The following is a 16,559-nucleotide window of genomic DNA, read 5'->3' on the forward strand; positions in this document are numbered from 1 at the left end:
ATTCTCATGTGACTGTTGAATCTTGGAAGTGTGGGTCTCATAAAGGACAGGAGAATCATGGCAATGCTGTCCCTTTTTGACGGACACTAGATTCCACAGAGCAGCGCATAGCAAAGGGGACCCTCTCGGCTAGGATGAGATAGGGTGGTCTGCAAGAACTGGGCTGAGGTCATTATCCAGCCACATATTTGAGAGTCGGTAGTTTCCTTTGCATTCCTTCTCATAGCCCCCTCCATCTTCCAGGCAGGAATGGGGTGTCAGATCTCCCCCAGCTTCAAATCTCTCTGATTTTCTCTTGTGCCACTGCTAGAGAAAGTGCTCTGCTTTGAGATGATGCAATTAGATGGGGCCCACCTGGGTGATCACCATTTTTAAGGTCAGCTTTGCCATATGACTTGAGATAACCAGGGACATGGCACCTTCTCATACATTTTAGGCATCAGGGTGGGTATGTTTGAGAGAGGAGATCGTTTAGAAATTCTGCCTGGCATGGATGGCCCCTCTCTCTGTTCCCATGTGTAATCACTTACCTGGTCTTTTCCTGTTGGCATGTGCTTAAAAATCACAGCTGAAATAAAATAAAAACATGCCAAAAAAAAAAATTTGGATTTGGAGGGCTGGGGCTGTAGCTCAGTGGAAGAGTGCTTGTCTAGTATATGTGAGACACTAGGTTTGATCCTCAGCACCACATAAAAATAACATAAAAGGTATCGTGTCCACCTACAACTATAAAATAAATGTTTTTTAAAAAATTTGGATTTGGAGATGATGCGGGCACAATGAGTCTAATGAAATGAGTTTTATTTCTAGGTCCTGATCCTAGAGGATGATTTCACATGCCATTTTGGGTTTAGCCTTTCTGGAAGACACTGGTGGATTGTGAAATTCCATCCTTTGGCACAGTTCTCTTTCTTTCTTTCGCTTGTTTGTTTATTTTTGATTGGTGCTTTCTACATATACATAAAGGTGGAATTCGCGGTGGTGTATTTATACATGCACATAGTGTGATTTTGTTTAATTCATTCAGCATTTCCTCCCCTTCCCCATCCCTCCCTTTCCTTATCCTCCCTTGACTTCACTACTCCACAGGTCTCACTGTACTGCCCAGACTTGAACTCCTAGACTTAAGTGATTCTGTTGCCTCAGCCTCCTGAGTAGATGGGACTATAGGCAGGCCACCATGCCGGCAGATTCCATTCTTTAAAGAAGTGAAGGAGGTGACAAGGGATTGGATTGGAAAGAACATACAAAGTATTAGAGATCACAGGCTGGAGAATGCTTTTGAACCTGACTGTTTATTTCTTGAATGCTCACTGTGGGGTCAGGTGCATGCTAGGTGCTGTATATATGAAGGCACACAAAATAGATATGGTTCTACACTCATGGACCTTTTTGGAAACAGACGTTAAACAAAAAAAAAAACATGCAAACCAATATATTTGCAAATGGGACTTTTTTCTTTTTTGGTGGTGCTGGGATCAGACCTGGTGCCTTGCAAGTGCTAGGCAAGCACTCTACCACTGAACCACGTTCCTAGCCCTCTAAGAAGTTGCCATAGACAGAACAGTTGGGATACTGTACAGGAGAATGAAAATGAATTTCCTGTAGTCTAGGAGATCAGGGACCTTCAGACCAAGCTTTGACTCAGGAACCAGGTGGGTAAACAGTCCAGGGATTAGTATGCCAGGCATGTAGGTCAGCAAAGGGCCTACTGCATTGTCCCCAGAAGGAGCTTAGGGGGCTGTCTTGAGGAATGTCCACCAAACATATTCTTTGTAGAGCTTTCCTCACCCCTGCTGAAATCTTGCCTTTTTGACGTGTCGTGTTGGAACATTTAGAAATAATACTCTAAGATACTGTAGTCCCAAGTACAGTTGTCCCTCACTCTCTGTGGGGGACTGGTTTCTAGGCCCTCCTTGGATTCCAAAATCCCTTATATGAAACAGCATGGTATTTGGTATATTACCTACACATGAATACTAATACTATATACTCCTATATACTTTAAATCATCTCTAGATTACTTATAACACCTAATTACATATAATTACTATTTAAATAGTAATTCTGAATCATTCAGAGAATAATGCCAAGAGAAAAAAGTATGTACATGTTCAGTATAGACACTTTTTCCTGAATATTTTTGGCTCGCAGTTGGTTGAAACCGTGAGGTGGAAGTCAGCAGATATAGAGGGCCTTTCAAGACCCTAGGTATTCCCTCAGGCCTGGGACCTACTTACTGAATGGGGAGGGAGTTGGAAGAAGGTGAAGATGCTTTTCTGTTCCACCTGTAGAAGCTGGTATTCCGCATACCTTTCCAGGCCATCCCCATGCAAACTCCTCCTATGGTAGTGCAGGTTGGTGGCCCCAATACTCATCTCTTTACCTGTCCCATGCACTTATAATTCAGGTTCAGATGGTCTCAGATCATAGGACAAATCACATGCTGCCATCTCAGCTGTGCTGAGTAGGTGAACACTTGCCCTCTGAATCGTGGCTTTCTCTCACAGTTGGGAGGGTATTTGAATGTTCTTTTTAATTAATCCCAGCATCCAGCCTGGAATTAGATTAGATGAGTCACAATTTATTATACATTCTCTCTTAAGGTGACTCTCTTAATCCAATAAAGCCACCACCCTTGAAAGAATTGCTCTGTACTCCAAGTTGAGCAAAAGTAAATCATTTGTCTTTGTGGAATTTAGAATGGACTTGGCAGCAGTTTATTTTTACCTTCCCTGTCATCTCTGAGGCTGGCAGCCTAGAGGGAGGGTGTGGATTGGAGCCATAAATTACCCTGGAAATGGCTAGAATGGTCCCATTTTAACTGTAATTGTGCCTTTCCCAGTTCACCTCTATCCCCACCCCCACTTTCTAACTCACTGCAGAGTGAGGGAGGAGAACCTGAGGGGTGAAAGTGGAGTCCGCTTGCTTGTTGGTATCTAAGTGGTGGAGACCATTTCTTTTCCCATTTTTCTCCCCCGTGCTTCTATTTTAATGCTTGTTTCTTGCTGGTTATGTCTTGCTGGAAGCAGGCCCAGCTCCACTCAAGTTCTTTTCTTTTTTTTCTTTTCCATGCTGCTATTAAAAGACAATGACCAGTTAAGTGTGCTTGCAGGAGAGGGGCAGACAGGAGCCCTCTTGGTTCTGGTAATCCCAGGCAAATAGCAAGTCCGATTCTGTGGTTAGGAATGAAATTGAAGTGAAGTTTGAATTTAAGTTTATTAGGCAACTTTCACTTCTGTGCTTGTTTTATTAAAATGGAGGAAAACCAGTCATCAGTTATTAAACTCTGACATGTCTCTTTCCAGAGCTTGAACACCAACAGGACTGAATCTGAAGTCAAAGAGCCTCCTTCCATGTTCTGGGCCTCTTTTGCCATGGTAGACAGCTGTGCTTGGCACCTCATGTTCAGCCAACTGTGAATTCTTGATATTTGGGAGGATGTGTCCCTAGGCTTTAAAGAATCTCCATATTCACTAATAGAAATGGCTATGGGGGTCTTGGGTTTTGTTTAAATCACAATCTTCAATCTCATCTCGTTTTCTGTGTGTTTGTTTTGGGGTGGGGGGCATATTTTCTCTCCATAGGTTACCTACCTTCTAAAACTTTTGATCACTTTAATTTTTTTCCAGATGTTTTTGTAGTGGATAAGACTCAAATTGATTTTTTTTTTTTTTTAAATTATGAAGTTAAGTTTATTTGGATAAACTTTACAAACAGTAAAATTCATCCTGTGCGGAATATAGCTCTAAGTTTTGACAAAAGCCTTTCAGGTGGTCTCTATCATCACAAGATATAAAAATGCCATCATCCCAAAAAGTTTTCCTGTGCTCCTTTGTAGCTAGTCCATCCTTTGACCCTTAGCCACTGACAAACCCTCATCTGTTTTCTTTCCCCAAAGCTTTGCCTCTTCCTGAATGTTATAAAGATGGATTGACCCACTGGGTAGCCTTTTGAGTCTCTTACTTAGCATAATGCATTTGTGAGTCATCTGCTTTTGTGTGTGTCCATGTGTTCCTTTTATTTACTGCATAGTATTCTACTGTATGTCTGCACCATGGTTTGTCTAATCATTCACCATTAAAAGACTTTGGGTTGTTCATGGCTTTTGGAGACTGTGAATAAAGTCACTAAGAATATTTGCATTACAGATTTTTGTGGAAACATATTTTTCATTTCCCATGGGTAAATACCTTGGAGTAGGATTGTTGTTTATATGCTAATGACTTTGTAAGAGACTGCCAAACTTTTCCATAGTGACCAAACCGTGTTGTATTCCCTCAAAGCAAAGTAAGAAAGAATTCTAATTACTTTGCATTCTTGGCAGGACTTGTTACTGTCAGTGTTTTAAAAAACTTTGCCCATTCTCTAATAGAAATGTAAAGGTATCTCATTGTAGTTTTAATTTGCATTTCCCTAAGAACTGATGATGTCAAATGTCTTTCCCGTGTTTGTTTTCCATCCACAGATGGAATGAAGTGTCCACAGCTTTCAATTATTTTAAAAATTTTGGGTTGTTTTCTTATTGAATTTTGAGTGTTCTATGTAGTCAAGATATAAGTTATTTATCAGATGTGTATTTGCAGCCTAAGGAATGTCCTTTCCTTTTCTTGACAGTATCTTTGGGAAATCAAGAGTTTTAAATTTTTATGAAGTCATAACCCAAACTGCTTGTTTGGGGTTACATTTAATTAGATGTTTTATTCACCTTTCTTCCACATTGCCTTCTCTCTTCAGCTTCTTGCCCCCACCATTCTATTTTAGACCCTATGAGTTTGGTTACTCTTCTGGACAAACCAGAAGATTTGTCCTTCTGTGACCGGCTTATTTCAGTAGCATGCTGTCCTCAAGATTTGTTTGTGTGATAGCACGTGTCAGAATTTCCTTCTTCGTTGAGAATGGGCTGCTTACACCTCTTGGCTACTGTGAACAGGCCGGCTATGCACACGGGTGTACAGACATCTCAGAGACCTTGCTTTCAGTTATTTTGGGTATATATCCAGAAATGAATTACTAGATCATGTGGTAATTCTATTTTTATTTTATTTTTTGAGTTCTAAGGATTGAACCTAGATCCTTGTGCATGCTAGGCAAGTGCTCCTCTTGAGCTATATCCCCAACCCTTTTTTTTTTTTTTAAAGAGAGAGAGAGAATTTTTTTAATATTTATTTTTTAGTTTTCAGCGGACGTTTGTATGTGGTGCTGAGGATCGAACCCGGGCTGCACGCATGCCAGGCGAGTGCGCTACCGCTTGAGCCACATCCCCAGCCCCCAGCCCCCAACCCTTTTTAACATTCAAGAAATTTTGAGATAGGATCTCACTAAGTTGCCCAGGGAGGCTTCAGATTTACAATCCACCTGCCTCTGCCTCCTGAGTAGCTGGGGTTACAGGTGTACACCATCGTGCCTGGCTTTATTTTTAATTTTCTGAGGAACAACAATACGTAGTTTGCCATAGTGGTCCCACCATTTTACATTCCTCCCAACAGTTCATAGGGGTTCCAGTTAATTGATATCCTCACCAACACTGGTTCCTTTGATAGTAGCTATCTTAATGTCTGAGGTGATACTTAGACCTTTGGTTTACATTTCCCTAATGATGATCAGAGTTTAGCATCTTCACATGCTTGTTGGTCATTTGTATACCATCTTTGGATAAATGTCTGTTTAAGTCCTTTATCCATTTTTAAATCAGATTTGTTGTTGTTTTGAGATATAGGAATAAACTGCCTTTTAAAATCAGTTATATTTAAGGTGCAAGATAGATTTATTGATCTCAAATTCTGAGTCACCCCCAAGGTTTGGGTTCTACTTTTTAATATTGAAAAAAAAAAATGTTTTCTGGCTTGGGAGCCATTACTTATTTAGACTTTTTACTTTGTTTTTCCTTAGTTTACTAAGGTTAAGCTTGGCTTCCTTTTCTCTTTTTCTCAAATTGTGGTTAAAAAGCACATAATGAAGTTTACCATCTTAACCATTTTTAAATGTGCTGTTTAATAGTATTGTCTCTTATTGTTGTGAAATAAGTCTTCCTTTTTTAGACCAAAGACACAAGATTTTTCTTTATTTAATTATTCTATATAAATTACTGCATATGTGACCATGTTGACCATGCTGCTTTGAGACGACCATGCTAAGTAGTCAGCTGGGCTCGCTCACTAGCCAAGAGGCTCCCACACCCAGCATTTTATGGTATGATGGAAATCGTGAGCAAAATCACAAATTACTGCATTTCCACTAAGGCATTTAAGCTCCTTGGGGTCAGGGACATTTTCTGCTTTGTTTCCAGCTCTAGAACTGGCCTTCATGCAGGGCAAGAGAAGATGTTCCAAGGCATCTGAGACTCAGGTTGTCAGGGTTCAGGTGAGGACTGAGGCTGGTGCTGTGATGTCAAAGCTTAAGTACCAGGAAGGACAACCAAGAGCCTGCTCCTGGGACCTCATCTGTATCACAACAGCTTTGAGGAGTGTGGAGAAAGAATCCCAGAGCCCTGGCCTCCATGGTCGCTCCTTGGTGGCTTCAGTTCCTGAGGGAGGAACTTAGGTAAGGACACAGCAGCATTCTGGGAAGGATATGCTGTAGAGAGAGCTGAATTTCTGTAACTAGGTGACTTGAAATCATTTGTGGAGTTTGGCCTGGCTGGCACAGTTGGTTGGCCCTCTGCTGACTGCCAGGGGCTGCAGAACTCCTCCCTGCCCCCAAAATGTCGAGGGGGATCAGGCCAAGGTTGAAGTCATTGGCAGAGCTGAAGCCAGACTGTCTGTGGTGGAGGCTAGCTCATCTCCACCCCATCACCCCAAGTTTGTCCTAGTGCTATTTTGGCCTATGGTGTGTGGTTTCAGCATGTGGGCCAGTGTTTAATCACGACGCAATCACATCTTTTAAGGGTTGAGTGAGTCCTGAGAGCGGAAACTGCCTAAGAGACTGGCCTCAACTGTCAAGGCTCCCCTACACTCTCCCAGTATCCTATTTGAAAGGCGATAAAAGAACAAGAAGCTGGAAACTCCAGATTTAGGGCAGGGGGAGAATAGAGAAAGGGTGTGTGTGTGTGTGTGTGTGTGTGTGTGTGTGTGTGTGTGTGTGGCCTGTGTGGCTGTGGGGGCGGCTGTGGTGGCTGGCCTCGGGCAGGGAGGCAGCAATTCATGCAAAGTGGTCCCAGCTGCCCCTGCTTCACGGGCTTAGCCCGGCCCTGCTCCAGCCTGTCATTCAGGGTAAGCTGCTATCATTAGTGGTTAAACATTTCTGAAAGTATTCTCTCAACCCTGACCGCATGCCCTTTTGCGGAAGGGAGGGAGGAGCCAGGAGAGTACTGGGGCCCACCCTGTCATCCTGCCCAGTTGCTCTGTAGATGGACAGGGAGCCCTGGCCACTGGAAGCAATCATGGACTTGTCAGAGGCCATGCATCTGACAGGATTAACATTGCATTTGAGTGCTGCCCACGTGGCTACTGCTCCTTGAGGGGTGCAGCCTCTCCTGGGGGCTGTGAACACCAAGCTGGGGAGGCCATTTTTGTCTTTGTGAAGCAATTCTTGGCTGAAATAAGCCTTGTATTAACCAATTTTACCTCTCGCAAGCTCTGTGCCCTCAATACATACACAGACACATGTTGGCCAGTTGCTAGAGACCGCCTTTTCTTTGTAACTAGTTGGTGTTCATTCTGCTTTCGATGAGAAGTTGTGGTAAAGTGCTTAATACCAATGCTTCTTCCCGTGAAGTGGGGACTTTGCAGTATTTTTCTTTGACTGAGGTATGGTTGACAGCTTTTTGATTTATGAAATTAGCTCAGGGAAAAATACGGTGGAAAAAGAGAGTCCAAACTGAATCTTTATTTCCATAGTTCAGTCTACCCTCTCTCCATTTTTAACTGCCACGTGGTCTTGAGGTACAAAGGGCTCCAGAGTTTGCTGGGAGTTGTCTTTTCTTGGCCCAAGAAAAACTGCTTTTGTTTGCTTGTTTTGTTTTTAAGTTTTCTTTATTCCTCACTCAAAAGTAAACAGGCTCAATGAAGGAAACTGGGAAAATCCAGAAGAGCACAAAAGGCAAAATCAAAATGTCCATGTCCCCAGCATTTAAAGATTATCACTGTTAACATTTTGGTTTATTCTTCTCTTATCTGAAAATTTGGTGCTGCAGGCTCACCCCAATACACTGGACTAGAGGCCCTCACCAGCAGGGGTGCCCTTGCGGGTGTGGATCTCAGCAGGGAACTTTCTGTTACAAGTCTTAGTGTTGCCATTGGTCAAGTGACCAATGAAAGAATAGTCTATAGGAATTCAGCCTAAGCCAAGCTTCCCACTCCATCCTCCAGCCTAGTGTGGATACTTGAAGTCACACCTCCTGGACTTGAATCTGTGTTCTGTGGCTTACTTTCTGTAGAACTTTTTTGCGTGTCTGTGTTCTTACGTGTGAAATGGGAATAGCATTAAGCTACCCATAGGGTGGCCTTGCCAAATGAGCTCATACATGCAAAGTACACAGCTCCGACGTGTGATGTTACAGCTTGATGAATATTGTATATTTCTGAGGTCGTCATTATTTTATTGTTTGTAGTCATCTTACTGCTCCATGTCAGGTAGTTTAAGTTGCTCTCAGGGCCTCTTTCTCTGCCTGGAGAGCAGTGGCCTTTTCTTCACTGGATGGTGTTTAAACCATATCACTGTTGTAAAGTGGTTTATAACTTCTCAGTAGTGGAATAATGCCCTTGGGTGCAACGGCTGAACTGAGGAACAGGGAGGCATAGATGTTGCTGAGTGAGTGAATGAAGGCAGCTACATAAAGAATGCAAGAGCTCACCTTGCTCATCGCCTGTGTGCTCTGAAAGTGTCCGATAGGTTTTCTTCTGCTAGATCCCACAGTGTCTTTGTGATCAAGTCATTTCTGTGTTGGTTCTCACTTACTTGGATGGGCTGTTGAGTCATCTTTTCTAGGTAAAAAACATGTCACCAGACACATCAACTAAAGTTGTTTAACACCCCTTGACTTCTGTTTCCAGGGGAGTCATCTTTCTAGCTATACAGAAAATTGATTTGGAGACGTTTGGGCTCCTTTTGCCTAATGGGAAAATGTCTCCTCTGTAGCCTGTCCAGTGATTCTTGTTTATTTCCAATAAAAATAGTGAGATGGTCACAGGCTATTTTGCCAGTTATTTCAGATGTGGGGGTAAATCACTCCGAATTTGTTTACTTCAAGTGGAAAAGTTTACACAAAGCAGCCTCCTGGGATTCTACCAAGAAGGAGGCTTCCCTGGGCCTCTGCTTGGAGCCAGCTTCTATTGGGTCAAAAACTACAGGGGCTGTTAAAGTCCTGTTTCCAATAAATAGCAAAAGAGGGAGGACACTGGTTTAAGGAAGACATGCTTCTTTCTTTTTCATCATGCCTTATGTCTGTCTGCTTTACACTTTGAACCCCTAGGACACACAGACATTCAGGCGGTTCAGCCAGAACAACCACAACAGCCGGTGAACAAAGTCCTGGTACCAGGAACCGACACCGCCAGCCCATCAAGAACCCAAGCCACAGTGGCCTGGCCAATGGCACAGGTGAGTGATGACACAGCATGCCAGCCTGGACGAAAGCACCGTGCTCTTACCTGTCCTGTTGTGGACTTGGGACTCTGCCTGATGTGTCAGAATATAGGGAGGGTGTGAGAAGACTCCAGTACTGAAGGGAGTTTGAATCCATCAGTCTTTCCATTGGCCCACCTTCTTTGATCTCTGGCTAATTCAGACAGTGTTGCACCTGTCTGAAATATTCCTTTGTGCAGAAATAAAAAATTGTTTTTCTATTCATATCTTATCAATGTTGGATTTCTTTGGGGGAAGATATTTTGTGTACACATGACTCATTTTTAAAAAATTCCTTAATGAAAGCAAATTGTCAAACTAGGGGGAAAGAGAAAACTAAGTTTGTTGCTGAGAGCTGAGTTGGAGAATATGGTAGCACTGTGGAGGGGTCTGGGCACAGACTGGCCACTGTGAAGCCAGATTACCCCTGGGGAGCATGCTGTCCCCACTCCAGTGGGGCCCATTTGATAGTCCTATCCACACACAAACAGAATTTGGTTCTGCTTCCATGTAAGTGGGAAGGGAAAGACCTCTATCAAAACAAATCATTTTTTGTTCTGCTTCATCTGTGTCACATCAGGACAGTATCAGAAAGGAAATTTTTTTAAAAAAATTCATTTTCTAAACTTCTTGAAGATGGTCAAAACTTTAGTGACCACTGGTCTGTTGGTCTTTTGTCTTAATTTGGGGCAGATGGGAAGGGTCATGAATATTTACTTCCATAAGCCATAGTCAGGCGAATGCAGGTGTTTTAATTGATAAGTGACACTGACATAATTTTGTAGTTGCTTGTTGGTGATGGCAGAATTGTAACATGAAGGACAAGAGATCCAGAACTAGTAGTTTTGTCACATATGCATTATTTTTGCATGGGTACTGACCTATGTGTGACAAACTTCCTGAGAAGAAAAAATCCACTTGTCGCTTGGTAAGAACTTTCAGTTCTTAGCAGCATTCCATGAGGGCTCTAGTAGCTTATGTTGCCTGGTTACTTCATTGTCTATAAGGGACAGGTAGTGGGGAATGGCCTGTGTCCAGCAAGGCTGACCGTGAGCACAGTGGCCTGACTTTCTTCCTGGAGGGTGGGACCTGCCTGAAGGAACCAAGTTCACCCTGGGCCTTGGGGATGCAGATGAGCTGCAGGTGAAGAGCCCAGCAGCTGCTGTCTCAGTCTGCCTGGCTCTCCTGTGTCAACCATTGTATCCATCTGCATAAAGGTGACTGTGACCTGGTAGCTGTAGGTAGACTGGTATTGAGAACTGTGTATAGTTTTTTTTTTTTTTTTAATTGTGTAATTTATTTATTTTTATGTGGTGCTGAGAATTGAACCCACTGCCTTGCATGTGTCAGGCAAGTGCTCTACCACTGAGCCACAACCCCAGCACCCCCGTGTGTAGCTTTGTGATCATCAGTAGACTTAGAAAAATAAGTTGCTCATGGAGGAGAGCCAGCATTTACAAATGGAGAAAGGGAACTGGCTTTTTGGAACCAGTTGTTTCCCAGGTGTAATTGCTGAGCTGTGAACCACTTTGTCCTTCCTGGGGTCTACATGTTTATGACAGTGGTTTCCTCTGCTTTTCTTATAAAAACTGTTGGCGAATGGACTTTATATGGCGATGATCTTTAAGTCATTCTCCTTGGAAATTTGAACAGATCTTTATTTCCCCTACATTTATTTTTAGGTACCTTTACTGTTTGTCCTTATATCCAGGAACATTGTGTTCTAACAAACAAGTCAGGTGCCTGGCCATGTCCTCAGAAAGCCACACGTCCCTAGCCCACACTGCCTTGGAAACGTTCTTTGGTGGTGTAAGTGAATGCCTCAGCTGGTCTTACAACCATCTACGAAGGGCAGTGGATGTACTTCAGGGCCTTCTGCCCTCTAGAATATTGGCCCCTGCCTCTCCCCTTTCTGGCATGGGGATGGTTCACCTTTACCTGGACTTCACAGGCTCTTTCATGTGTATCCAAAGGGTGTCTGAAGATCTCCTCTTTCCTGTGGAGAGCAGGCAGAAGCTCCCTCTTAGGCAGTGTAGGACAGAAGGGAGTTTGAGGATGCAAATGGAGATATTTTCATCCCTCAGTGTGCTGCTGGTAGGCCTATGAGGACCATGGTCAGCCATGCCTCCTGAATAAGTGTTCACAGACAGGATTTCTTTAACAGGCCTTTTGGGCTGTGTGCTGTAGTTATGCATGAAAAAGACATTTTGGGCAAAACCAGAGCTGAGTTCCAGGTGGTTTTTTCATGTTGTCACAACTGTAAAGTATCCATTTTCATAAGACAAGAGTGAATGGCAGCCTGTCTATATAAACATAATATTTCTAAGTTTTAGAAGTGGTAGCAATTGAGAAATAGACTAATGGTATAGCACTTCATTGAGACTTTAGAATGATTTATTTTCTAATTTCTTACTGAGAACTTTACCCAAAAAAAGTCATGTGTTACTTCTCCCATAAATGTAATTTCCATGCATGTTGGTCACCCTGGCTGCAGTCAGATCCTGACTACTCAGGTGCAGTATGTAGAGGAGGCCCAGTAACTCTCTGGGCCTTGCTTTTCTCACTTTTAAAGCTAGGGCAAGACTATGTATCTTTTGAGTTGTTACAAACAATATAAAAATGTAGAGTGCTTGGCCTGGTACCTAGCACAGAGAGTTAGTTTATCTTTGTGAATAATTTCCTACAGTGATGGCTATGCAGCATGGATATATGTTTTTATTCACTATGTTATTTTTTTAAACACACTCCATACATCTATGTGGTCCTCTTGTTTACTTTTTTAAAAAGTGGCCTCTTTTTACAGTTAATTTGCCATAATTAATTTAGCCATTCCTCAAATCTTGTATAACTTTTCCTGTCATAAAACAAAATTTTACTGTAAACATCTCTGCATATAGGTTTATTTCTTCTTGCGTGAAATTTATTTATTTTGTAGAGACACAGAGCCTTATTGTGTTGTGCAGGCTGGCCTTGAATTCCTGGGCTCAAGCCAGCCTCCTGCCTCAGCCTCCCTAGTAGTTAGGAGGACTACAGGCATGTGCCAGTGTACCCAGCTCTTGAGTAAAATTCTTTTTTTTTTTTTTTTTTAAAGAGAGAGAGAGAGAATTTTTAATATTTATTTTTTAGTTTTCGGTGGACACAACATCTTTGTATGTGGTGCTGAGGATCGAACCCGGGCTGCACGCATGCCAGGCGAGCGCGCTACCACTTGAGCCACATCCCCAGCCCAATGAGTAAAATTCTTGAGTCAAAAGAAAAGAATTTAAAAAAATGAGATCTACTATGTATTATCACATTATCTTCCAAGAGAATCATTTTTATATGTCCAAAGCAGTATAATATTTTTTTGTAAAGTGATTCATGAGATTTATTTTTTTCTGCAACCTTATAAATATTGGCTTGTCATTTTTGCTAGTGGTAACTCATGATTTGCTCTCACTGCTTTTCCTTTCATCTTCTCTTCCCTTCCCTTTTAGTTTCTTTTCTTTTCTTCCCTCTTCTCTCTTTCATTTTTCTTTTCTTTTTTTGGCACTGGGGATTGAACTCAGGACTTTGTGTATGCTGGGCAAACACTGTACCGCTGAACTACGTACCTAGCCCTAAATTAATTTTTCTCTATATTTGAATCCTATTATCGCAGGACAGCAATTAGTCTTTTTCCACTGTGATTTTGCTTAGTGTTTATTATCACATTCTTATATACAGTGAGAATTTCTTCATTTCTTGTGTTTGAGCAAATCCCATATGGTTTTGATTATTGATGTACTATAATGTGGTTTTTCAATGTCTGTGAGGGCTAAATCTACTTATTACTCTTTCTCTTTGATAGATTTTCAAAACAAATTTTGGACTTTGAGGCTTTGAATTCCTAGAAGCTTCCTGGAATGGAAATGGAAATTGCATTAATCTATATATTAACCAGGGAAGGATTATTTGGGGGGCGGGACATATTACTGGGGATTGAACCTAAGGATCCTCTACCACTGAGCTACATCTCAACCCCTTTTTAAAATTTTTAATTTTGAGATAAAGTCTCACTGAGTTGCTGAGACTAGCCTTGAACCTGTGGTCTTCTTGCCTCAGCCTCCCAAGCTGCTGGGATTATAAGCATGCATGACCATGCCTGAGTACCAGGGAAGGATTTAATTTTCCCATCAGTCAGTTAGGGTGTGCCTTTGTCCATTTTTAAGTCTTTTTTCTTTTTTGCCACTAACACTGTTCTGTGTGAGCCTTACCATTCTATGGCATGCTGACAATGAAATTTCTTTCTAGTTTTGGTTGCTCTCCTGCAGAGCTGAGCAAACATCTGCATTGGAAGTGCAGTTGATTATAAGTCATGGTGAGTGATGCTGGCTGCTTTCCTGCACATCATGTTGGGAGCTTATCTTCTTTTTTAATGAGCCATTGTTGTTGGCAGTTGCTCCCTCATATCCGAGTATGGGGACTGAAGAGACCCCAGGTGTGTGCACCATGAGCCTGTGCTCTACCTCCCAGACCTGAACATCCAGGAATGTGCATCGAGCTGGCATCATGCCAGGATTAAGAAAAAGAATTTCCAATTCCTGATCTTTTTTTTTTTTTTTTTTTTTTTTTGCTACAGTGACTAGAGCGTGTCTTAGTTCTGAGTGAATATGTGATTCATAAAGTGAGTGTTTAGCCAACATTGCAGAGGGAGCTTGGGAAACACCCACAGTTGCAGAAACCAGAAGCTGTTCAACTGCCTTTCACCTACTACCCCAACTACCCTTGGAGCCCAGATTTTCTTCCCATGCAATGAAGTCATCTAAGCCAGCTTCATGTCTCCTTCTCCACTGTTTTGACTTCATGGTGCTCTGGGTGGGCAGCCTGGTTCTGCTGCTTGCTGACTGTGTGGCATCTCTGAGTGGTCCCTCCAGACACCTCAGTTTTGTCCTTAGTGAAATGGGCATTATAGTATCTTCTTCACGAGGCTGTTGGGAGATTACATGAGTGAATAGAAATGTGCTTGCTAATGGCTGTGGATGATACTGGACTGGATGGATCCTGGATCAGAAAAAGGACCCTAGTAGGAAAGCTGGCAAAATCCAAATGATGTCTGGACTCTAGTTCTTAATAATATTAATAAGTCTAGTTATTAATATATTAATACTTAATACGAATAGATTATTTTGCTTTGACATGTGCCATGGTTATATAAGATAGTATTATTAGGGGAAATTGGGTGACGGGCATACCAAGTTTTCAACTTCTAAATATGTTATATTATCCCCCTAGCTTTTCTTTAAAGAACCTGTTTTGCAAACGATAAGTGTCTCACAGTGTCATATATTTTTATTTTGCTAGGTTATTAGGTTTATTGAACAAGTATTTGTTGAATAGATATTTATCAAATGCTATTTTGCTAAACAGATTGACAATGTAATGTAAAAAAGTGTAAGATAAGTCCTCTGCCCTATAATCTCTTTCTGGAAGTTGAAAATACACCTCAGCTAAGTTCCAGCACAGATGTCACAGGGGCTCTGGGATGAGGAGCTGAGACCACAGGGGCTGTGGGCTCTGCATAGGGGAATGACTACTTGGGGCTGCAGTGGTGGGGAGGGGCCTCCAGGGAAGTACAGTTGATTATAAGTCATGGTGAGTGATGCTGGCTGCTTTCCTGCACATCATGTTGGGAGGTAAGAGGTAGAGGAGATGGAAAGGGGAAGTAGTGCAACAGGAGGTAGGCAGATGTGCCCTCACTCCCAAGAAGGGTCTTGGGGCAGATGAAGGGTGCACATCAAATGTTTAGGGTTAGAGGTGAGAAAACATGGACTGTATTAAGCAGAGCGACAAGTAAAACACAGCGGTTCTGCAAGGCGTGATGAAATTGTGACTGTCCAGGTTTTCTCTGTATTTGAAGCCCTGTCGTGCTTGAGTATGTGCCCTGTCACTAGTTTACCAGGGTGATGATATGGCCAGTAGGTACGTTTTATTCTAGCTGGAAGCTGTGATGGGGGTGGATTTACCTCAGAGGTAAAGCTCTCAAGTTCTAAGAATAGGCATATACAGTTACATGTTACTGAAGGATGGTATGCAGTCAGAGAAATGTGTCTGTGATTTCATCATTGGACAGACACTGTAGACTGTACTTTTACACTGAGATGGTTGTAGTGTCACTGGGCAGAATGATCTTTTTTTTTTTTTAGTTGTAGATAAACAGAATGCCTTTATTTTGTTTATTTTTATGTGATGCTGAGGATTGAACCCAGTGTCTCACACTTGATAGGCAAGTGCTCTGCCACTGAGCTACAGCCCCATCCCTAGGCAGAATAATCTTATGGGACCACTATCTTATGCATCCTTCTTTGACTAGAATATTCTTATGTGGTGCATGACTGTCCACCCAAACACACACACACATACACAGTGGAAGAGTGTCAACATAGGTGTAAAAAAGCTCATGAGGGTTAGGATATCTGGCTTTCACATTTCTCTATTTCCAAATCTGAACTCAGGTGTGGCACAGAATTCTTCAACAACTGAGCTCCTCTGGTGAGTCCAGTGGGCAGTTGCAGATCTGCTGGGAACCATTCTAACTAGGTTTGCAGCTGCACGAACAGTCAGATCCAGATCGTGTTGATTAAAGGTGCTTCTGCATCAGCATGCCCTGGACTCTGCTCTTGTCTTTTCCCAGCCAACAATTTCATAATCATTATTTAAAAATAATAGTACATACACATAATTAAAACTTTAAAGGTATAGAAACTTACACAGCATAAAGAATGTTTTCTCCCTGTTTTGCCAGTCTTCAGTTACTGTTGTTTCTTGTGATTCTTCTAAAGATATTCTTTGAATACATCTACATATGTATAGATGTTCTTTGAAAAACCACATATATCTTCACAGTGAAATGTAAAAATCTGCTTAAAGAGAATGGCCATCTGTTGTGTGTTACTAGCTTGGCTGAGCTAGAATAAGGAACATAAATACTACTAAACACACAAATACTACAATGTAGATGTGTGTACATATATGTA

The 16,559-nt window shown here is 42.0% G+C and overlaps 1 protein-coding gene across 3 annotated transcripts in view; it reads left to right on the forward strand.

The window, feature by feature from the left end:
* The window catches only part of Wwp2 (WW domain containing E3 ubiquitin protein ligase 2), a 126,746-nt gene that overhangs the window by 65,813 nt on the left and 44,374 nt on the right, over nucleotides 1–16,559 (forward strand). For all 3 annotated transcript variants that reach the window (XM_046434646.1, XM_046434644.2, XM_046434647.2), the window contains one exon: nucleotides 9,413–9,540. In XM_046434646.1, the coding sequence (XP_046290602.1) occupies nucleotides 9,413–9,540 (128 nt within the window). The remainder of the gene's footprint in view (nucleotides 1–9,412; nucleotides 9,541–16,559) is intronic.

Source organism: Marmota monax, unplaced genomic scaffold (genome assembly GCF_021218885.2).
Source record: "Marmota monax isolate L192 unplaced genomic scaffold, Marmota_monax_Labrador192_F-V1.1 WCK01_AAM20220418_F8-fsc00024, whole genome shotgun sequence".
NCBI lineage: Eukaryota > Metazoa > Chordata > Mammalia > Rodentia > Sciuridae > Marmota > Marmota monax.